Raw genomic sequence first — 23,182 nt, 5'->3', positions numbered from 1 at the left:
GTCCAACCATACTGGGCCTGTGTGCCCTTCAGCTTACCTTGTTTTGAAAGGGGTTCAAGCACTGTCTCATTCATTGGCCTCTCTGGCACACTTTCTTTTTTTAAATGAAAGCATAGATTAGGTAAAACAAAGTTTGTAACAGTTTGCAACTTTCTCAGAGAAGTTATAAGTAGAGCTGGTTGGAAATGTTCCAAATTTCCAAAACAAAAATTTTCAAACTTTTTTTGTGGGGAAATTCAAAATTTTTACTTTCCATTCCAATTCTGGATAAGAGGAAGTTTTGAATACTAGAATTTCCCACAGAATGTTAGGATATAGATATTCAGGCCTGTCGGTAAAGGCCTGTACTCGAAGAATTTAGGTGTATTCTTATCACTTGGCTAGTTATAGAGGTATAAAAGAAAGAATCAAAATCACTGTCTGCTGGTGTAAGGTCCTTCTCTTACTGTTACAGTCTGAGGCCCTGTTCTTAGGCTAAGGCCTTTGGCTAAGCAGCAGAGGCAGCCATAAGCTGGGAAGCCAACGGTCATGTCCTCACATTCCAAACTAGTCACATTGAAATAAGGTGCTATTGGGCTGTTAGGAATACAATCCTGTCCTGATAGTGCCTATTACCTCCAGAGAAAGGGAAGTGCCTATAAAATGTAAAAGGAAACTTAGTTTGATAGCCTCCTGTCTGGCAAGAACTTACTTATCAATAGCTGGGATGTGAAATCCTCACTTCTGTATTGTTAGTTAAATTTCAGGAAAATGATTGGTTAAGGTATAGCTAAGCAGAACTCAAGTTTTACTATATAGTCTACAGTCAATCAGGAAGTGAGGGGGTGGGTGTGTGGGTGGGGGAAATGGGAACAGGGAATGGGAGTGGGGAAATTGAAATCATGTTTTGCTAAAGGGGGAAATGGGAACAAGGAATGGGATTGGGGAAATTGGAATCATGTTTTGCTAAGGGCAGGAATGGGAACAGGGACACAGGTGTAAGGCTCTGTGGTGTCAGAGCTGGGAAGGAGGATACTAAGGAAGGAAACTGGAATCATGCTTGCTGGAAGTTCACCCCAATAAACATCGAATTGTTTGCACCTTTGGACTTCGGGTATTGTTGCTCTCTCTTCATGCGAGAAGGACCAGGGAAGTAAGTGGGTGAAGGAATAAGCCCCCTAACACAGAACAGAAAGTCCAAGTTTTGATTAGCTCAAGTTATAATCTCCACACAGATTGCTTCTAATAACCATAAGCTTTTGCACTCCGATTTATCCCCGGTGCACCATTGAGGATTAGTGTGAAAAACAAGGTTAACTTTGTTAAGCTAAATCAATTTTGTGTTGACTTAAACGAAAAAGGTAGAAAAATGTTCAAAAAGTGAAAACAAATCCCTTTTGAAACCTCATAACCCCAAAATGGTTTATCCAATTAACCCAAAATTAAAAAAAAAAAAATGCTACCAGGGAAGAAACTACATAAGAAATATTATGGAAAGTTAGCTTTTTCAGAAAGTCAGAGGGGAGAGAGTGTCAAAAATAGCCCCATAATGGAAGCTAATAATTTCAATTCTGGAATCGTTCAATGAGTGTCAATACTAGAGTTATATTATTATAACTACACACAGAAAATCTACAGTAACATTACTAAGATTGCAAAATGAAGCACACAAAAGTTCGGAAATGCCACTCTGTGAATCTCTTTGCTAGATCAGGACCTTATGCTGAAAACATTTTTAAAACAAGGAGACAAGTACTTATATCTAGGTAGCAGCTTAAATTTATGAGGCAACAGGGGAGCAGTAATATTCATTAACAATCATAGAATCATAGAATATCAGGGTTGAAAGGGACCTCAGAAGGTCATCTAGTCCAACCCCCTGCTCAAAGCAGGACCAATCTCCAACTAAATCATCCCAGCCAGGGCTTTGTCAAGCCTGATCTTGAAAACCTCTAAGGAAGGAGATTCCACCACCTCCCTAGGTAACCCATTCCAGTGCTTCACCACCCTCCTAGTGAAAAAGTTTTTCCTAATATCCAACCTAAACCTCCCCACTGCAACTTGAGACCATTACTCCTCGTTCTGTCATCTGCCACCACTGAGAACAGTCTAGATTCATCCTCTTTGGAACCCCCTTTCAGATAGTTGAAAGCAGCTATCAAATCCCCCCTCACTCTTTTCTTCCGCAGACTAAACAATCCCAGTTCCCTCAGCCTCTCCTCATAAGTCATGTGCTCCAGCCCCCTAATCATTTTTGTTGCCCTCTGCTGGACTCTTTCCAATTTTTCCACATGCTTCTTGTAGTGTGGGGCCTAGAACTGGACACAGTACTCCAGATGAGGCTCACCAACGTCAAATAAAGGGGAATGATCACGTCCCTCGAACAATAAGAATGTATGTGCAAACAACTACCCTGACACTAATAAAATTATTTTTAAAGTACCAGGAACATAACTAAAAAGTACACATTTGTAAGCATTAAGTATGCATTTCCCCACTATATTTTAATTAAAACATAGTATTTTGAGGTTGCAATTGAAGTAGAAAGGTGTTAAAGTAGCTACTGCTAAACATTAGCTTGAACTCTTCAACGTCATCCCCTCAGCAATATGCTATTCTAATTTAAAAACCTGTTAATTAGCAGATAAATCAACCTTTCACACAGTATGTAATAGATACAACTATTTCATAAAAGATGGATGAAGAGACACATGCCCTGCTGTGAAGTAGTTATTAGTTTCCTAATACAGTAGATGAATTTTCTCTGTGAGTATTGAAGAAATGCAATTAAATACTCAGAATAACATTTGATTAGATTGGTAAGTGTGAGTAATTATTGACAAAGATTTTTGTATTGTAAAAGAAAAATCTTTTATACTCTTTCTAAACTCACAAGTCAGTAGTTGTCATAATGCCAATTTGGAGAGAGCTTCATATTTTTTGTGACTGCTAAAGGTGAATGAAAACGTTGAGTCTACCTATTAAATGCAGATGCGATCCCAAACAGGTATTTGTAGTTGCAATTTCAGGAAACGTGTATGTTTAAATTATTTTTTCTTATTTCTTTTGTAGGTCTGCAGAATTGCTGCCTAGTGGCTGCCAACTTAGTGCTTCTGCCAACCATCTGAACGTGTATGAAACTGTTGGCGTTAATAATAGTCATGATCAGGGCTTGAAAAATCCACCCGCCCACTTGTAGGTGGAGGGTGGCTGTTAGGGACCATCATTTTATACTTTGGTTAGTAGGTTTAGTTCTCAGGGTTGTGGGTATCTGGTACATTTTTCAAGCATTTACCTATGATCAGTGTCAGAATGGAAAGTCTGTTTATGGAGAAAAAAGGAGGCAACAGGTGAAATCCTGACCCCATTGAAGTCAATGGCAAAACTCCCATTGATGTCAGTGCAAGATTTTACCCAGTGTTTTATACTGTGTTGCACATTTCTCTAAGGTTCTCAGTGTTTTTATTTCATCGTTCAGGGAAGGAAAAAACTGAGGGATCCATAAAATACTAAATAACCCTGGAGCAGGCAAACACTCTACCTTCTGGTCTTAAGGACTTGTGAGACAGTTAGGGCTCTGGTGTGCTGATACCACAACTACCTATTATGCTGACCAGTATTGTCTCATCGATTCATTCCTTGTACTCCCCCATCTGTCTTCCTATATCCATCTCTTGTCTTTTACTTAAATTGTAAGCTTTTGGGGGGTAGGGACCATATTTTTGTACAGCACCTAGCACCATAGAGTCCTTGTCCATGACTGGGATTCCTAAGTGCTATGCTTATACAAATAAATAATAATAATAATAATAATAAACATATAATTAATATTGCCAGGTTGTTTATATGGTGAACAGCTATCTACTAATCCCCTTTTGTAGACAGATAATGTTAGTCTCATCTCAGAAAGTAAGAGACTTGAGATTTTATAAGCATGGTCTCCACTCCATTATCCCAGTCATTAATGAAAATATTGAATAGTACCAGACCCAGAAGAGACCTTAGTGAGGTTCCCCCAGTTTAACTGAAAATCATTGATAACTACTCTGAGTAGGTCTCTGAACCAGTTTTTCACCCACCTTATAGTTATTTCATATAGCCCACATTTCCCTGGTTTGCTTATGGGAATGTTATGTGGGACTGTGTGAAAAGCCTTACTAAAATCAAGATATAAGTTATACCTGAACTTAGCTCAAACCACATTACTGTTAATCCACTGGCTCATTCCCAAATCTTCTACAGTTCATGGCTAATAATGTAGTTAAATATAACAGTAATCCTTGTTGCATCATTAAAAACCTATCAGGAAGCAGGATGTTTAGAGTGATTGTATGAGAAGTGTAAAGAGAAGAGGAGAAATGGCAAATAAGAAAAAGGATTCCCTGTGTTACATATTGGGCACATTCACAACTTTCTACTGTATGTAAAATTATGTGTGCATTTCTCATAGTTGTTGCCATGGAAACTGCTGAAAACTGACCCATTGTATCAACGTAGAACATCTGTAGTATAAGGAAACCTTCAGTACTTTCAGATGCAAATCTCCCATTGAGGCCACTATCCAAGTGATGTTTCCACTTACTAACTAAATTCAGTAAAGCCTCCTCGCAAGACCCTGCCTTTTAAAAAAAATGTGTTGTATCAATTTTTAATATATTAATGGAACATATAAAACAAACTAATAAACTCAATACTAAAACCTTATGTACATGTGTTTGTAATGCTCCAAAACAAATTAATAATAGTTTAAAATCTTCAAGCAGATGATTCAATGTTACTTTAAATGTATAAGAAGCAATAGATTGGAAAGTCCACAACTATTGAGTTAATAATGTTTTTTTCTCTCTTGTCCAAATGCGTGTGCAGGGAAGACCAAAGGATTTGAAGCTGTTCTCTGAAACTATTCCTTTGAGAAAAGGAGTACTTGTGGCACCTTAGAGACTAACCAATTTATTTGAGCATAAGCTTTCGTGAGCTACAGCTCACTTCATCGGATGCATACTGTGGAAACTGCAGAAGACATTATATACACAGAGACCATGAAACAATACCTCCTCCCACCCCACTCTCCTGCTGGTAATAGCTTATTTAAAGTGATCACTCTCCTTAAAATGTGTATGATAATCAAGTTGGGCCATTTCCAGCACAAATCCAGGTTTTCTCACCCTCTGCCCCCCCATTCCTTTGAGTTACTTAAGACGTTCCAGTGTATTTTACATACATGGCTGTTAATATATCATGTCTTCTTTTGACCTCTTCTCTCTTGATATCATACATAACCTTTTCCATCGGACAACAGGGGCATTTTGAAGAAATATCCAGACATGTAAAATGCTATTTTATGAGAAATGGTATACATGCTGTGTGAAGGACCTAGTATACTATATACAGTGTTTAACATTTGTGAAATTGTACTGAATGCCAAAGCAACTTCATGTTCCAGGCCTTTGACTCTTGGATGTGTATTTTTGTTACTGATTTAGAATCTGGGTTAGAGAGAAATCTGTAAATCTGAAAGTGCATGTTTGTTATTTAAGTTGGTAGAGGAAAAAATTAGTTTTCAATTATTGAGTAGCAGTCCATGTTTCCCCTCTTAGTCCAGGAGAGCTACATTATTTTTGTAATAGCTTACATTGTTGTATTATTATGGAAGCAATCTTTTTTGACGAGAGAGCTGTATCTGGTCTGATGTCGAAGCATAAATATTTGAAGGTCAATTTGGCAACATTTGTGGCTTTAAATAGTATCTTTGCAAGAATCCCAATTTCTTCTGTTTTTTTTCAAACCAGAACTCTGTATCACATAGAAACTGAAGGTGATTTTAGAGGGCTGCTCTTGTGCTTGTCTTCTGACATTAATTTCCCAGTTGTTTCCCCTCCCCTCTCAAAAGAAACAGCAAGAGGATGATTTGATTGTTATTGTGGAGTGTTGAGAGAGATCATCAAAGTTGGTTGCATGGACAATTTAAGTAAAATCCCACTATAACCTCTTACATAGCCTTCACTGTTGTATCCAGTGTACCCATGTTAGATAATACACAGTCCTGATTCGTTCATTTCCTCACCTATTGTAACCTATTCTCATTTATTTTAGCATTGAGCATCAAGTAACATATAACTAAATAGTTACTTATGAATACAAATTTGCCATTTTCCTTTCTGCTGCTGCTTCGCTATCTTGCTTTAGAGTCAAACACCACATAGGGTACATATGATGTGGCATAGACTCTATAAATGCCAGAGAGCACTAATTAAATCAAAATATAAAAAAGAAAGGCACCTAACCATATTTCCTGACTCTGCCATAAAAATTTAGGTCACGTTACATAGATACAACATTGCTTTCACAGATACCACTAAATGATGTTATGATCTTCTAATATATTTTAAAAATTAGTTGTTTAGTCCAGAAAGTGTTTCTGTACATCTAAATCTATGTAAAAATATCAGCTATGCATTTAAGTGTTACTATTAGCAGGATGTAAAAAAAGATCACCAACTTCAAAAATACGACTTAAATTAATTCTTCCCCAAAAGTTGTAAAATCCCTCAAAACTCTATAAACCTGAAATGTTTGGGAAAAAATCAGTTAGCCAAGGAAGAAATATAATTCTAGCTTCCCCTCCATTGTTTAAAGGGATATTGCATAGAGGTTAAAGAATTTTGTGGACCGTAATGACAATCTGCTGCTATTGTTCTTCTGATGTGATACTTTTTGCCAAATGTCTCATTACTAAGAGAGGACATGGTTTATTTCATTCTGTCAAACCAATTCTGTAAACTGCAGTTGAACATCACGTTTCCCCTTGGAATGGAATCAGACTCTTGTTGGTTTGGAACATGAAAATTATTAACAAAACATAAAGACAAGCCCATTCTGTGAATCTTGTCTGGTATCTTGTAACATATCGGAAAAATTTATTTTAAAAATATTTGTAACTCAGAATAAACAAGAATTTAGAGCACAATATGCTCTTTACTATAAATAGAAATGTTTTTCTTTTAAGCATTTGCAAGTCAGTCTCCTGGCTTCATAACTTGTGTGATTAAATCTTTCCTGTTTTTGCTTCTGCCAAAAGGAGAGTCTATAGAATTATAATGTAACTAATATTTCATGAATGTCATCTCATTGGAAAAAAGGTGGGTGACTTTGAGGTAGCTTTTACATAGCTTTTCAAAATTATAAAAACAAGTCCATAAATACAATAGTAATATATTTTACCAATAGTAAGGAGTTCAGCATCTCGGAAACATCAAGTACATTAGAAAACTTGGTGTAAGTAGTCTCAGACAGAACTGCTGCATAAGAAGGGCCTGTGTCAACACAGCAAAATTTACTGTCAGGGCCCTAACATATTATAGCAGTGTTTTTTTGTGTGTGGGAATGGTATGGAATTATTGTAACCATGTTATAGCACCAGATCCTCAGTTACTCTCAAGGCATACATTAGGAGGGAAAGGAAAATGGGGGTTTTCTCAATCCAGTGGAAGGCTTGGGTTTGATTCAACCCCGTCCCCTGGCAGAAGTTAAACAACCTCAGAAGTAATCTAACTTGTCCCAAGAGCAAAGGCCTTGTATCAGTGGAACACAGAATGCTCCGGCTGTTTGGTGGGGTGGGAGCAGATTGTTTAGAGCTGGCTCTCTTTATACCACCCAGAGATTCACCTCCACAGGGAGAATCCTTCAACTGCCCCTTTTGGATTTGATTCCTACTCTATACATGTAAAGGCAATAAGAGTTTGGCATGCCCCAAATATGTCGTAAAATGGATAAGACCCTATCATATTAAAAGCACGGGGCCTCAACATGGAAAACTTTGCTGTGCAGGCAGATCCAAATGCTAAGAAACACATGAGAATGAGGGGACTGATGATAAAATAAAAAGGTCAGAATAAAAGAAAAAGGAACAGAGAATGTTAGACCAGATGCCATTTCCTGTTCCTAAAATGTTCTGAGGTAAAAAAGTATATATTTCCCCATTCTCAAATGTATCCTTAGAGATAGGTTCACAGAAATGTTACAAATTTCAGTTTGCAATGTATCTATTTAGCCACATTTCCCCGCAAAAATAAATTTACATGACCTATGTGCCTGGAATCCTCACTATTCTATTATCTATTCTAATGCTGTAATGTGCTTATATTGTAAAACCAGTTACAAAGGGGCACTGAAGAGTGACTCATACCCCTTGAAGATTAAGTGCCTTACACCAGTGTTTCGCTACCAGACCAACAGGTTACAAGATCTGCCCAAACTAGGACTCCCACATGGAAAAGGACAGTGCTCCTTAAGGACCTGATTCCCTTTTACTTCAGTGGGCTTTGGATCAGGCCTAAGAGCCCACTCTTGCAAACTGTTACTCACATGAGTAGTGCCATTGAAGTCAGTGAAACTACTCACTAGTAAAAAGAAAAGGAGTACTAACAGCACCTTAGAGACTAACCAATTTATTTGAGCATAAGCTTTCGTGAGCTACAGCTCACTTCATCGGATGCTGTAGCTCACGAAAGCTTATGCTCAAATAAATTGGTTAGTCTCTAAGGTGCCACTACTACTCCTTTTCTTTTTGCGAATACAGACTGCTGCTCTGAAACCTGCTCACTAGTAGTCAGGACTACTCACTAAAAACTACTCATGTGAATAACATTTTATATGATCAGGCTCTAATTGAAAAATATGACTGGCCTATGCCAGCTACTTTAATGACAGTCACATTCAGGAACAATACATTTAGGAAAGTGAGGTCAGTTGGAACAGTTGTGGTGTTCACCTGTCTCCTGGTCTGGATCTTGCTGTGGATCAGTAACTAAAAAAAGAATGTGATCAGTCAACAAGTAAAAAAAGAGGTTCAGTATTATTACTGGACAGCACTCCTATTTATAGTCATGCTTTGTGTGACATGCAGAAGACACTTCCAGATAGCATTAATTACAATTATTTCTACACAAAAGAATTGTAAAAGCAACAATGATGTTATATTGAAATTTATTTACTTTTGATTTAATCATTCAGTTTTCTCTCCTGCTTAGAAAAAAGTCTCATATACTTTTCTAGTTTGCTTTTTGAGGTAGGAATATTTTCATCCAACTTTGTAATATTTCTGAGTTGATTTTCTTCGTGATTATTTTTAACAACAAACTCCATACTTGTTTGTTTTACACACCAAGTCCCATATTTCATACCAGTAGGTAAATAGCTGTATTTTTTGTTTTTTAAAGTGACAGTATGGTCTACAGAACCTGAGTTCTAATCCTGGCTCTCTCATTGCACAGCCTTGGGTTACTTCTCCTTTCTGTCTCAGTTTCCCTATATACAAAATAGGCATAATTCATGTTTACCTACATCACAGCTGTGTTGTAAGTTTTTGTGTTGTACAGTACTCTGAAGTTGCAAAATACTATACAAGTGCTGAGTAGTAGTATTTAAACTTGTTCATATCTGAGGTGCTTTCTAATTTTTTTCTTGCATTAATATTTGAATTGTTCTGAGTTAGCTGAATGCTCATGAGCTTATCTTTTCTGTACTTCTTTCTACTAAAGAAATAACAGTGTAGGCATTCCCACATTGTCCCACCAATGAGCCTCAATTCTGTTCTGGAGGCACCACTGTCAGGGTGATAGTGTAGTTCAAGCTCCATTACTTTGTCCTTATTCTCTTTGCTTTAACTACCAGAAAAGTACACTTTAGTGCCAACTCTTTGGCTTTATTGTAACATGAACATAGTAGGTGTGATGTCTAATTAAAATATGACCATGCAAATTATTGTTGCTACCGTTGTATAATTGCAACAAATCTTATACAAAATGTGACATGTGCCCTGAAAGGGCTAAGTATTCTGCAGGATAAATGACCCAGATTCAATCTTTAGAGATATGTTAGAAAAGTATGCGAATGGTAATTAGGGCCATTCCATGGTAGATAGGTTTGCATTTCAAAGTTCTAGCCTACGTTGTTAGAAATTAAAGATGATACTAATAGTGTGTGTGTACTCATATCTTGTTAAATGTTAGCCATGTAAACAAACTGTTCCTGTCTGTCACTATAGCTATTGATTCAAAGATCAAAAGGGAATATTAACATTTAAATGAATCTTAGGTGAAATAATGTCATTGTCTATATGTCTCTTTAAAGTTTGTGATAGACTGCCTAATGGATAAATTGCCTTATGTTAATCTGTGTAGCTAATTACTAGTGATGCTTAGGAAATAGGTCTACTTCAAAATCCCCATAATTGCCTATTGTTCCCCAAAGGACTCCGACCTGTCAAAGAAGGCCTGGAGCTCTATAAAAGACCATTGAGTCCTGATCCTTTTTATCTCAGACCTGTTTGATGCTTCATGCAGGAGAAGCTTAAGCTATAAGGCTGAGATCTCCAGTCTTGACTGGATCTCCCTGAATATGAACATTGAACTATAACCTATGGAGTATTTCTAAAAGAACTCTTTGCAACTACAAAGTGCGCCATCTCTAGTATGAATCTAATCTCAAGAACTGTACTTATGTCTTTTAACCAATACTCTCTCTCTCTTTTCTTTTTTAATAAATTTAGTTTAGTCAATAAGAATTGGCATAAGCATGTATTTGGGTAAGATCTGGAATATTCATTAACTTGGGAGGTAATGTGTCCGATCCCTTGGGATTGGTAGAATGTTCTTATATAATGAATAAGATTTTTAGTAATCCTCATCATATTTGACTTGGGTGTCTGGGTAGAGGCCTAAGGCTGGGTTACTTTAAGGGAACTGTGTTGTTGGCTTCTGGGTAACCAGTGAGGTATTATAGAAGCTGCTTTGTGCTGGCTTGGTAAATCTAAGTATTGGAATATCCACCAGTTTTGGGGATTGTCTGCCCCATTCTTTGCAGTTCACCCTAATTGAGTGACCTCAGTTCGCTCCCCGGGACTCCGGTCACAGTAGGAAATGGACTATTTTTGTTCAAAATGTTATTTGAGTGTTTTATGCTGTGGTGCTGTAGCTATGTCGGTCCCAGGATATTAGAGAGATAAGATAGGTAAGGTAATATTTTTTATTGTACCAACTTCTGTTGGTGAGAGAGACAATGTTTGGTCATCCCCATTTATTTTTGTACTAAAACATTTTTGTCTGTGTTGTTTAGCAAAGTAAAAATAATAAAAAGGAATGGTAATACTTAGGAAGTCTTTCTATCTTCTCCTTATGGCCCCCATTACCATAGTATCTGAATGCCTCACAAATATTTATGGTTTAGCTTCACAATACCAGTGTAAGGTAGGTAAGTGTTATCTCCACGTACAGCTGGTCAACAGACATAGATTAAGGGCCTGATGCAGGGTTCACTGACCTCAATGGGCTCTGGATCTTAAATATCTAGATACATAGATACCACAAAAAGGCTTTAAACAAAAAAGTTTACAGTAGCAAGTTACAAAATTAGAAAATCAGTTTATACTTGGTGGAGTCAAAGCATTTAAGCGGCTCTAAATAATTTTATGTCACTCTGAGTGGCTTGTACTTATCAACAGCCCCAATGTATGTGTTCTCAAATCACATAAAAATCAATTTTAAAACACAGTAAAAAACAAAACATGCAAAGTCAGTACTCACTGTTGTGATATTAACACAAGATACAAATGCATAGAAATAACATTTCTACAATATTCCAGTGTGAAATATTCTGTATCATTTGGCAAGGTGCCAATTATTTGTTTGAAATTTAGATGTCCCACTGGGCATTTTCAACAACTGTGATCCTCAATAATTAAAGGAATAGGGATTTGAAAAGGCAAATGTCTAAGAAATACATGTCTGAGGAAGTTATTTTAGTAGTGATTGTTTTTGTAATACAAAAGAAATCTTTGACATCAATGCTGAATACTTCATTCAAGTTCCTCTCATTTTCTGCATGCTTTCTGTTGCTTGATAGACAACTATGACAAAAACATTATAGACTACAATTGTGTTGTCTTTCCATAATGCTGTTTTTGAAAACAAGGAAACATCAGTAATTCCCAGTATGTTTTCCTTTCCAATAGATAAACACCACCGTGTGAGATCTTCAAGGTTATTTTCTGATGTACTGTTTATTTACCAACCTTCCTAGCAAGTATCTCCAGTGTAGACACTACAGTAATGGGAAATACTAATGTATGCAGCCTTGTATTTTCCAAATAACTTTAATGCTAAGATACCTTAAGAAAATAAATTATGTCATTTCTTAATTAAGAATGCAGTGCTCTGAGTTTGAACTTTTAACTCTTGAAAGAGATGAAAAGCACATTTGCTTTGAATTTGAAAGTAGTTTTCCCTATGTGTATAGCAACAGAATGTATACACCTAGAATACTGGATGTGTATGGAAAATGAATCTGCAGTGCAGTGCACTTTGAAGTAAGTTTAGTAGGGCCCAATTCATAATGCAACCTTATGCCCACTTTACTTGCACTCACTGGTGACTGTTCAATGTAATGGAATGCTATTTCTGTAAGTTTTGAGGATGACTGATTTTAGTTGTCTCCGTGGTGCAGACTTAAGGTTGCAGTTATCTGAGAATGACTGTGGTTTACTTTGGAAGTGCAACCTTACTTTAAAATGTCCTGCTTTTCTATTTATTTGTTTTACCATTCCTGAATGGTACAGTAATATATAGTCAATACACTGATGTGTCTGCAACCTCAATTTCATCATAATGAAGGGAGGGATTTCAAAAGTTATTACTGTTGGTCCAACTCAGCTCCCTTTGAAGTTAGATTTCAGTAGGAGTTAGGCCCTTATAAAATTTAATTCAAAGTGCATCTCATTGCAGATTAACTTTCCATACTTTAAGTCAGACTTTCCATACTTTAAGGCAGAGTTAGGCCAGTGCTAAGCACTTCTGAAAATCTCACAAAGTCTTGTTCATTGGAATTTCTTTATTTAAATATATTAAGGCATCTCGCATAACTCTAAATACCTGTAACAATTCTGAAAGCACTAGAGGATACATATCCTAGCCACAAAATACTTTAGTCCATGTAACCACACAGTAAGCCACTATAACAATTAATTAAAATCCCACCATAAATAATCCCCTGTAACAATCACTCCAAGTCTCTACCTACCTCTTTTAGGGAAGCCCAGAACAGATAAGCCTTTCCAATAACGCTCAAGAGAACTCTCAGGAGGACTGTAGTCTTGAATTTATGTTCAGCTGTCCCACGTCTGATGAAATTTGCACTGTACACAAGGAGGCCTTTAGTCATAACACAGCACATACTTTACACAATAAAGGACTCTACAGAGAGGCATTATGTTTAAAAAAACCATTGAAGGAGGTTTCAGAGGGACTTGACAGATTACTTACTCATGATTATACTGTTGCAGTTTGAGTGGAAATCTGGTGTGATCTAATTAATAAAAATCTGGAACAACATAAGGACAACATTGAAAAACAATGCTTTGGAAACTTTCCATTACTTAGCTAAAATGACTGATCCAAAATTCAAAGGTAAGCCGAGAGGTTTATAATCCTGAGTTCCTTCCTTCTCTTCGAGTATTTAAATTTAAAATCCAGATTTTGACTCCAAATCTGACTACTACCAGAGTCAAGAATCCAATTTTCAGCAGTTGGCTAGTCCTGCAGCCAGCCACTGATATTTTCAAGGTAACTGTGGTATGAGGGGTAAAATGTCCTCCTGCGTGCATTCCTGTGATTGTGTCAGGAACTCTGAGAGCAAGGGAAAATTCTGCCATTGTCGTGTGGGACAAATATTACCTTTGCTCTCCCCTGTGAATGTTTTGGTGATGTTACTTTAACAGTGGGATCAGTAGGTTCTTTGAGTGCTGGTCCCTATGTGTATTTCACTGTGTGTTACACATGCATTCCATGTGCCTGACATTCAACTAGCACGAGTAGTGTGGGGATGGTAGCATGGGTAGCGGAAACATGGCTTAGCTGACTATGTACCTGCCTGAACCTGAAACCTGTAGCTAGTAGTGTGGACACAGCATAAAAGACTCATCAACAACCCTCCTGTTCCTTGGGTATGTATATCAGCATTGAGGTGGAAATATCACAAGCAGTCCCGAATGTTTACAAAGGTATTCTCAGTAGAAGCAGCACGTGTCCATTGCAAGAGCTCGACAGTCTTTCCTAACCTAGAAAATTGATTCTTGATATGCAAGTTCTGGTCGAAAGTTCTGACATCAACTTAATTTCTGCTGAATCTTCTGGCATCACTGGGGATCTGTGTGAATTTAGAAAAGTCTATCCTGTCTGCAACACAGACTATAGAATTCATCGGAGCAACTCTGGACTCTATCAGGGCAAAAGCTTATCTTCCCTTAGACAGCTTCCCATCAATGAACAATTTAATCAACCAAGAAGAGTCCACAGACATCGGTTTGTTTCTGCCTTATCCTCTTGGGTCACATAGTGTCATGCACCCATGTGACATCTTTTGCAAGGTTTCATCTCTCTTGTCTATAAACTTAGCTTCAAACAGATTGTGTGCCAAGAAAACACAGCATGGACACAGTAATAATGTTCCATTCCAGACTGAAGGATTCTCTAAAGTGGTAGATGAACAAGGAATATGTGTGGGGGAAGTCCTCTTCCTCCCTCCCACACTCGAGAGAATGCTGAACACAGATGAATTCCTACTTTTTAGGGTGCGCACCTGGATATAGGACAAGGCATATGGACTTCTCAGGAGCCTAGAATGTATATAAACCTACTAGAAGTGAGAGCTGTCCAGGAAGCCTGCAAAGCTTTTTTACCAGTTATATGATCCCATCATATTCTAGTGATGCTGGATAACAGGACTACAGTTTTCTACATCAAGCAGCAGGGAGGGGCAAGATCCACTCCCCTCTACATAGAAGCAGTCAGTCTGTGAACCTGGGGCATTCAACATGAGATTATCCTATCAGCAGTTCACTTCTTGGAAAACACAGTTCTCAGCAGACAGGCTCATTGCTTCACCTACCATGAGTGGATGTTACACAATTTAGTGGAAAGCCCTCTTTGCATCCCAAGTGATCAAGAAATGCAAAATGTACTGCTCCAGAGGGACTCTGGGTCAGGGCTTTAGAGGCATTGCCCTGCTAACCTTATGGATGCCTTTCCACTCATTCCACTCTTATCTCAAGTCCTATAGAAGATCCAACAGGATACAGCAATAATCATTCTTGTGACTCCCATTTTCCAGCCTTGTTCACCTGTCAATCTGTCCATCCGTCAGCCTCCAATTCTTTCCAAAGTCCTTGACCCCGGACATGGTAAGGTCCAACATCCCAATCTACACTCTCCATTTCACAGCTGGTATTCAGATGGACATCAAACCTAGACCAGAGAAGTTCAGAAGTCAAGCCATCCTCACCACAGAAGGAAAGAATCCACCAGAAAATGCTATATAGCAAAGTGGAAGAGATTCTCCATTTGAGCTCAGCATCATCACATGTCCCCAGAGAAAGTGCGGATTTCTGCTATCTTTCATTATCTCCTCACCCTCAAGTCTGCTGGCCTTTCTCTTAGCTTGTTGTAAGTTCAGATGGCAACAATCAGTGTCTGACACCCTTCAATTAACAACCACACTATCTTCACCCGCATGGTGATGGTATGTTTTCTCAAAGGTGTAGTTAGAACTTTTTCACCAATAACCAAAACAACTCCAACCTGGCATCTTATCTTGGTATTCTTAACATTAACTAGAACACTGTTTGAACCATTATGGATGTGTTTGTCTCATTTACTGATGACAATGGCCAATTCTAGTAGCCATCACTTCTGCCAGAAGCATAGAGAAACTTAGATCTCTGATGGGTGACCCATTGTATACTGTATTGCATAAGGAGAAGATCTCATAGCAATTGGACCCTGTAACAGGGTATACTGTTAAGAGTGGAAGGGTCACACTGTTCCAGGGTGTTTGAATGAACAAGGTCCCAGGAAATGCCCTGGTAGTGGAAGAGAGGAAGTGGTCAGATGGGGAAAAACACCAGGGCATTGTCCCTTTAAAGGCTCAGGATCAGGAGCCGTGTCCCATAGGATGGGACAGGGCCTCCCCTGTGTTCCAGCCAATTAGGAGGAGCTCTCTGGAGGAAGGCAGTATATAGACTGCCTTTTCGCTCAGAACAGGGGATACACTGGTAAGAGAAGGAAGTTAGAGGCTAAACCAGGGAGGCATGGCTATGAAACATGACCCTGCGAAGACAAGGCTGGTAGAAGAGCTCAGTATGGTTGGCAGAACCTCCAGAAATCAGTATGAACCTTTGGATGGCAGTAATGGACTTAATTGGTGGGACTGTTTGGAACAGTTTGCGGGCCCTAAACCAGCCCTGAGTGAAGGGCGATAGGACTTCTAAAAGAGACTGTGGAGAATCTCCAAAGGTATATCTACAGTGCAATTAAACACCGGCAGCTGGGGCATACAAGCTGATTTGGGCTTGTGAGGCTGTTTAATTGCAGGGTAGTCATGTGGATTTGGGTTGGATCCCAAGCTCTGGGACCCTCACAGGGTCCCAGAGTCTAGGCTCCAGCCTGAGCCTGAATGTCTATGCTGCAGTTAAACAGCCCCATAGCCTGAGTCTGAGTCAGCTGGCATGGGCCAGCTGTGGATTTTTAATTACAGTATAGACATACCCTAAGGGGCCCTGAAGAGAGAACAGAAGGAGGTAGCTGCAAAGAAAACTCTGGCCATGGGAAACTGCTCAGGAAGCAGGGGCCCTGTTATTCATCAGAAACTAACTCCTAAAATAATTTCTTGAAAATCAGACAATACAAGTACCTCCTCCCCACAAGGCCTCATACCAATGTTGAGAATAAGAGACTCTATTCCTTGCTGTGCATCAGCCTTTTACCAGCAAAGAACAAAATCTATCTGGAAGTCACATGGACTATTTGTTTCCCTAGTGGAATGAATGAGAGGTCAAGCAATCTCCTGTCACAGACTTTCTAAGTGGATTTCAGGTTATATCCTGCTCTGATATCAGTTGACGCATCTTCCTCCTGCACAAGGGGTGAGAACCCATTCTACCAGAGAACTAGCACCTTCAGTAGCAATGCTTCAAGAAGCATCACTCCCTGATATAAGTCAAGTGGCTACATAGAGTTCCATTCAGACCTTCACGAGACACTCTGCTATAGTACAAGCCTCCACAGTGGACATCCTTTGTGCTTGTTAGTCACCCATAGTGGAATGAACATAGGCACCTGCACTAAAAGAAGAAAAAGAAGTTCCTTACCTTACAGTAACTGAAGTAGTTTGAGGTGTGTAGTCCCTATCTGTATTCTGCTACCTGTCCTCCTTCCCCTCTGCCTTGATCCGTGGTGGTGAAGGAATTGGAGAAGCGATCTGTCCATGCTGCCCCTTATACTCTTGGTGTGCAACATGAGAAGGGTGTAGGTGCAGGCTAATAGACACTGCTAGTAAGAATCTTCCAGTCTCAGGTGCCTAAAGCACATGCACATCCACCAGCGGAACACAGACAGCGACCGCACATCTTAGAGAACTCTAGATGCTACAACGTAAGTCACTTCTCTTTCTCTAGCCATCAGGGATCTATTTAACCAGGAAGGGATGGAATAGTGCAGCCAGAAGGTTCCAAGGCAGTTGGTGATTGGCAGTGGACCCTCCTGGCTGCTGAGAGCTGCTTGCTAGGGGCAGTACCTGACAGAACATGAACGCTTGCAGCTTATAAATCAGCAGTGCTGGTTTACACAAATCAGGAACTCCCTTCTGTTAATTGTGTCTTCTTCCTGTCTGAGCTCGTAAGTTGCGAGAATCCGTCCCTTGTCCTTACCACCACCTGTACGGCCATGCCTGTTAGGTGTCCTGCCACCGTCTGTGTGTATGGACCAGCCATTAAGTAATTCTACTGATGCTTCCTGCTTTGACCGAATGTATCATTTTGATGTAAACAAAGTTATAACAAAAAACTTTCCCCCCAGCCAAAAATCAGTGGGTTCCTCCCGCCAGCTCTATTTCCGTGAGCCAGAGGAGTGGGAATGGGAAAGGTGCCACAGTTAGGATGGGTTTCAGAGGATGGTGGTAAAGGGGAAGGTATCCAGATTTGTCAGGGGCTCCCTAAAGAGTTCACAGGCAGCACAAAGCTGTCCTCCTCCACCCCACAGCAGTCTGGGCATGAACAGTAGATATCACACTGGCACTTCAGCCTGTTCCCTGTGACCTACTTCAAAGAGCACTGGACTAGTACCAGGAGACTCCTGTGCTAATCCTGGCTCCACCACTGACCGGACACACAAGTTCAGGAAAGTCATTTCACTTTTTCGTGCCTCAGTTTCCTCAGCTGTAAAATGGGGCCAATGATGCTTACTCCCCTTTGTGAAGGGGTATAACAGCTCCTGGGCTAGAAAGTGCTCTAGAAGACTTAGGCGTTACTGCGCCAGGGGGAGGGCCCTGGCTGAACCAGGGAGTTTGACTTTGCACTTCCCGGGCAGGCCAGGGGCTCACCCGCGGCTGCAGAGGGAGCAAGGGGCTTTCGGGGCTCCCGAAGCGGGGAAAGAACAGGTTGGGGTGGGGGAAAGGGAGAGATCCAACCATCTCCTAGGGGCGGGAGCCAGGGCCTCTTCTCTGGGCTCCAGCGAGGAGCCTGGCAGAGGGGTTGGCGCGGAAGAAGGGAACCGGGGCAGCAGGCGGGGAGGCTGATCCCTCGGCGGGGCTGAGCCGCAGTTCCGATTGCGGCGGCAGCGCGGCAGGCAGGGCCCGGGCGGTGGCGCTGCCGCCGCGGCGGAGGCCTCGAGCTCGCCCAGTCTCCGCTAGGGAGGGCCCCATAGCTAGGAACCGAGCCGAGCCATGTCCAAGCGGGGCTGAAGTGCAGCGAGTCCCGCGGGCCCCTCCGCGTGCACCATGGGCACCAGCGCCTAGGCCGCCGGCGGAGAGAGGAGCGGCAGTGGGAGGAGGAGGCCGGGGGAGGGCTGGGTCCCTCCCCGGGAAGATGAGGCGGAGGCCTGGGGAACAGAGCAGGCTGAGCTGGGGCGCCTTCCTCTCAGCCGCCAGGACAAGATGGCAGCGTCCGAGGCGCCGGCGGCAGGCGCAGGAGCAGCAGCCGCAAAGAGCTAAGCCCGGCCTGGGAGGCGCCTCCCCGTGACTCTCCCGGACATGCCCAGGACGGCGGCGGCGGCTCGGACACTCGCGCTGCCCGACCTGTGAAGGTGAGGGGGTGGCCCTGCCTGCCGAAGGGGGGGACCCGGCTCCTGTTCTCTGTCTGGGGCTGAGGCCGAGGCCGCCCGCAAAATGCCCCGCTGGGGGTGGGGGCTGTGGCCGCTGAGAGTCCGGGCGGGAGTAGACTCGGGCGCTTCTTGCCCTGTCTTTGGAGAGTGGTAGGAGCTCGGAGCCCACTGCTCCCGAAGGCGCCTCCTGCCGGGGACCGGGCAAGTCAGGGTGCGGGGTGGCGGAGAGGGGGGTGACGACGTTGGCGCTAACAAACTTTGAGTCCTGGGTTGGGCCGCCCCTGCCCCTTCTAGCTTCTTTGCTAGCCCTTGGGGGGGGGGGGGGGGCAGGCGCTGCCCCACCTCGCACACGCACTGCGCAGTTCCCCTTCCAGCTCCCCTGGCACTGAAGTTTGCACAGGGAGGTGACGCTCCCACGAAAAATCTAGTGGTAAACAAGCAGGCTGGTCCCACACCGAGTGTCCCTTCTGTTTTCCCGTTCCACTGTTATCATCCCTTCCCTTTCTCTGGCGCCCCTAAGCTTCCCCTTCTTTTATTCTTTTCCCTGTCTTTGCCCCATTCTCCCGTGCATTCTGCAATTTCTCTTTGGCGGGGTTTGTTCGATGTGTAAAACTAACCTGAGGATCTATGTGTGATTGTTGTTGTGATCGAAGAAATGTGATACCCTCCGTTTGCAACTTGTCAGGCCAGCAGGAAGGCGTGGCTGCCGAGCGTCTCTTGTTACAGCCGTTATTGCTTCCCTTTGGGACACAGAGGTAATTTGCAAATGTAGTTTGGGAAGGAGTATGTCTATTTCCATTTCAGAGGGGGAAACGAATAGCTTAAAATGGTACGTGGGACTGATGACAATTCAGTGGAGCTCCTTTGGAACTTACGTTGCTGCGGTTTCTTCCTCCCCCTCTTCTCTTCCCCCCCCCACCATGATTTAGTAATAAGTGTTAGTTTAGTCCTTGTATGGTGTTCTCAAACTCTGTGAAATGCTGCTGTTGTTCCCAGGTGACGGTATATTTAGTCTGTTTATTACGAAGAGCTCGTTTAGAAAATGCTTATTTGTTGTTGTTTTGGCAGTTTTGTTTTCAAATATCTATAACTTGGCTGTTCTAAATCAGTCGAAATTGGAGCTTAACAAAAATTAGATAGAATAAGCTGCTGCTTTGTACTTGAAACACTTGATTAGAGAGTGGCCAAAACTAACTCTTCTCACGGTTTAAGATGCTTTTTTTTTTATATTGACCTATCACAAAGGCACTTATTTTTAAAGGGGAATATTTGCCAGTCATTAGCTTTAAAGTAGGTAATGTCTTCTGGTATTTATAATTTGACTATTTAAAAAAACAACAGTTTCTTGTTTGCATAAAAGTTTGAGCAGACTCCACAGTTACTTTTTATAACTTTTCCCCCCCATGGAGTCATTTCTGTATCCCAGCACCATTTTGGTTTTAGGCGCTGAGTGTCTTATCACTCTTGTACCATAAAAAATCAGCTACTGCATACGCATTAGTTAACTTTGTAAGATAAATATTGATAACTCTTTTTATATCAAGCCATAAATGAGTTAGAAATGATATAGGTAGTATTTTAAAATGATTTTTGTAGAGGTTCTGTTGATATTAGATGCTAAATGTCTAATTTTTAAAATGAAAAAGCCAGAAACTAATGTATATCACTTCCATCCTATGGTCAGCAAGTTATTCCTAGCTATTATATTAAATCATAATGTTCTAAGACTTCTGAATTTACTTAACAGATCTTAAATGTTTTTTAAATGCCATTTTTAAAATGTGTTTTTGCTTTGATCACTATCTTTAAATGCAGGTCAAGTACCTTGTTAGTGTGGAAGTAACAGATGTTAAAGCTGCAGTTCACTAATAACAAGACTTAGAGTTAAATATAGTGTTGTATTCTCTCAATATTACTTTCAAATACCATTATAGCAGTTGCACAAAGTATCTGTTCAAACAGAGCAGCTGATTTAAGAGCAAAATAAAAATATTGGCTAGTCTCCAGAGGTTTGGTTTATAGAGACCTTTGACAAATTAATATTGTTACAGGAGGAACTATGTTTGAAATACACACTGTAACTAAAAACTGTCTTAACTTTAACAAGCGTGTCAGCCAGCAAGGAGAGTAATTAAGCAGCTGAAAAATAGGTCAGGACTGTATTCTGAAGTGGCACGATGAGGTTGCAAATAAAGAGTACAGCAATGTGTAAATTTTTTGTAGGTGACTTAATTGGAGAAAATTGATATGATATTGATGACTACATTATCTCAGTATATTTTAAACATGACAATGAGTATATGGTAAACTAGATTTATCTAATCATGTAGAAGAATTTGCTAGACTAGTTATGCTTGTTTACTGCGCTAAATGTTGGAGACTTCAGTTGTAATGCTATTTTGCTTCCTATCCATGGTGTGGTATTATGTTTGTAAATTATTTCTTCATAGATTTATTTGCGTAGAAGTTATGACTGGTGCTTTTGTGGTATTAATATGATTCTGTATTTGCAAACATTTTAGAATTAGACAGACTCCATCACCTTGAAATCTGGTTAGTTTGAAAAAAAATTAAAGTGGTTTAAGGAGCTACGTCTGCCTTGAGCCCCTCTGCCAACTTCTGTGGTTTCTTATACAGTAACTCCTCACTTAATGTTGTAGTTATGTTCCTGAAAAATGAGACTTTAAACGAAACGATGTTAAGCAAATCCAATTTCCCCATAAGAATTAATGTAAATGGGGGGGTTAGGTTCCAGGGGATTTTTTTTTTTTTGCCAGACAAAAGGTATTATATACATTTAAAACAATTTTTTAAACAAGCAATTAAAACTTATATGTGTATTAAAACAATTTTAAACAAGCAATTTAATATAGGTATTAAACAGGCTGGCAGCCTCCCTATCAGCTCTCCTACCCCCGCGCCTGCCTCCTGCCCGCGGCCATCAGCTGTCTTGCGGCATTCAGGAGGCTGGGGGGAGGAGCGAGGACATGGCGCACAGTCTCCCCCCTCCCTCTCCTGCCTCCTGAATGCCGCAAACTAGCTGATTGCCGCATTCAGGGACAGGGGAGAGAGGGGGAGCCTGCGCGCCGCGTCCTCCCCTCCTGAATGCTGCAAACCAGCTGATTGCCACGGGCAGGAGGTGGAGGGAGCAGGAGGAAGGCATGATCCGCGGGGTCTGCCGGTGGGTGGGAGGTGCTCGGGTGGGGGGCATAGGGAGCTGATAGGGGGGCTGCCAATCATGGACCTAGCAGGCGGCCAAATGACGTTATATCAGAGCATTGCACAACTTTTAACAAGCATGTTCTGAAATGGAGCAGGGATGTAAGATCGGAACAATGTTAAGCAAGAGGATGTTAAGTGGGGAGTTACTCTATTTGGATGTCTTCTTCTGTCATCTTTCTTTTGTGGGAGACCCCTAGACACAAACAGGGAAAACAAAGTGATATCAAATATACAAAGTAAAGAAATTGAGGGGGAGAAATCATAGTTATAACAGTATTAGAGAGTTTTTTCGACAAGTGTGTTTGTTTTGCTAGACTGCTTTAAAGGAACAACGTGTGATGATTTAGAGGTGTGATGAGATACAGATATAGATATATATTTAAAGTGCTTAGTGTGTGGACTTGATACTGCTCTCATTAAAGTCTATAGGAGTTTTACCAGTTAGGCCAACACTGAGGGGTTCTGAAAATCCCACCCAGATGTATTGTGAATTTAGGACCTGATTCTGCAGGCTCATGTTCATGGAGTCCACCTGCATGTATGAGCTTGTGGGTTTGAGGCCTTAATATGTTAGTGTAGAGAATAAAAATCAAAATACAATTTTCTTTTTTCACGCTACCACTATACTGATAAATTATAAGATGTTCTCGTTTATTGTGACAAACTTTTGACATTTAAAAAAAAATTACAAGTTTGCCCTCACTTGCAAAGTTCTCAGTTGATGAGTCTTTTTGCATGGACAATGATGTGATTACACATGGCTGGGCTTATTTTTTCTGAATTTAAGAAGTAATGTCAAATGCAGAGGAAAAACTTCAATTTTAGAATTCTGATAC

General features: G+C 40.7%; 2 protein-coding genes across 8 annotated transcripts in view; one reads left to right on the top strand and one right to left on the bottom strand.

Moving 5' to 3' along the window:
• The window catches only part of CSTF3 (cleavage stimulation factor subunit 3), a 136,662-nt gene extending 118,113 nt beyond the window's left edge, over positions 1–18,549 (bottom strand). Inside the window, exons 1-3 of one of the 2 annotated variants that reach the window (XM_073347707.1) lie at positions 17,177–18,549; positions 15,152–15,275; positions 13,054–13,168 (exon numbers count right to left, since the gene is read on the bottom strand). In XM_073347707.1, coding sequence (XP_073203808.1) covers positions 13,054–13,168; positions 15,152–15,225 — 189 coding nt within the window. In that variant the 5' untranslated portion in view covers positions 15,226–15,275; positions 17,177–18,549. The remainder of the gene's footprint in view (positions 1–13,053; positions 13,169–15,151; positions 15,276–17,176) is intronic. The other variant, XM_073347709.1, reaches the window with a different exon arrangement.
• The window catches only part of HIPK3 (homeodomain interacting protein kinase 3), a 154,712-nt gene continuing 150,010 nt past the window's right edge, over positions 18,481–23,182 (top strand). For 3 of the 6 annotated variants that reach the window (XM_073347706.1, XM_073347703.1, XM_073347700.1), the window contains exon 1: positions 18,484–19,106. The gene's annotated coding sequence lies outside the window, so the exon portion shown is untranslated. Of the gene's footprint in view, positions 19,107–19,420; positions 19,880–19,930; positions 19,954–23,182 lie in introns of those variants that run through there. The other 3 variants (XM_073347704.1, XM_073347701.1, XM_073347702.1) reach the window with 3 other exon arrangements.

This window comes from Lepidochelys kempii, chromosome 6, assembly GCF_965140265.1.
Source record: "Lepidochelys kempii isolate rLepKem1 chromosome 6, rLepKem1.hap2, whole genome shotgun sequence".
NCBI lineage: Eukaryota > Metazoa > Chordata > Testudines > Cheloniidae > Lepidochelys > Lepidochelys kempii.
The sequence above is the reverse complement of the archived record's forward strand: the minus strand, read 5'-3'. Positions and strand labels throughout refer to the sequence as shown.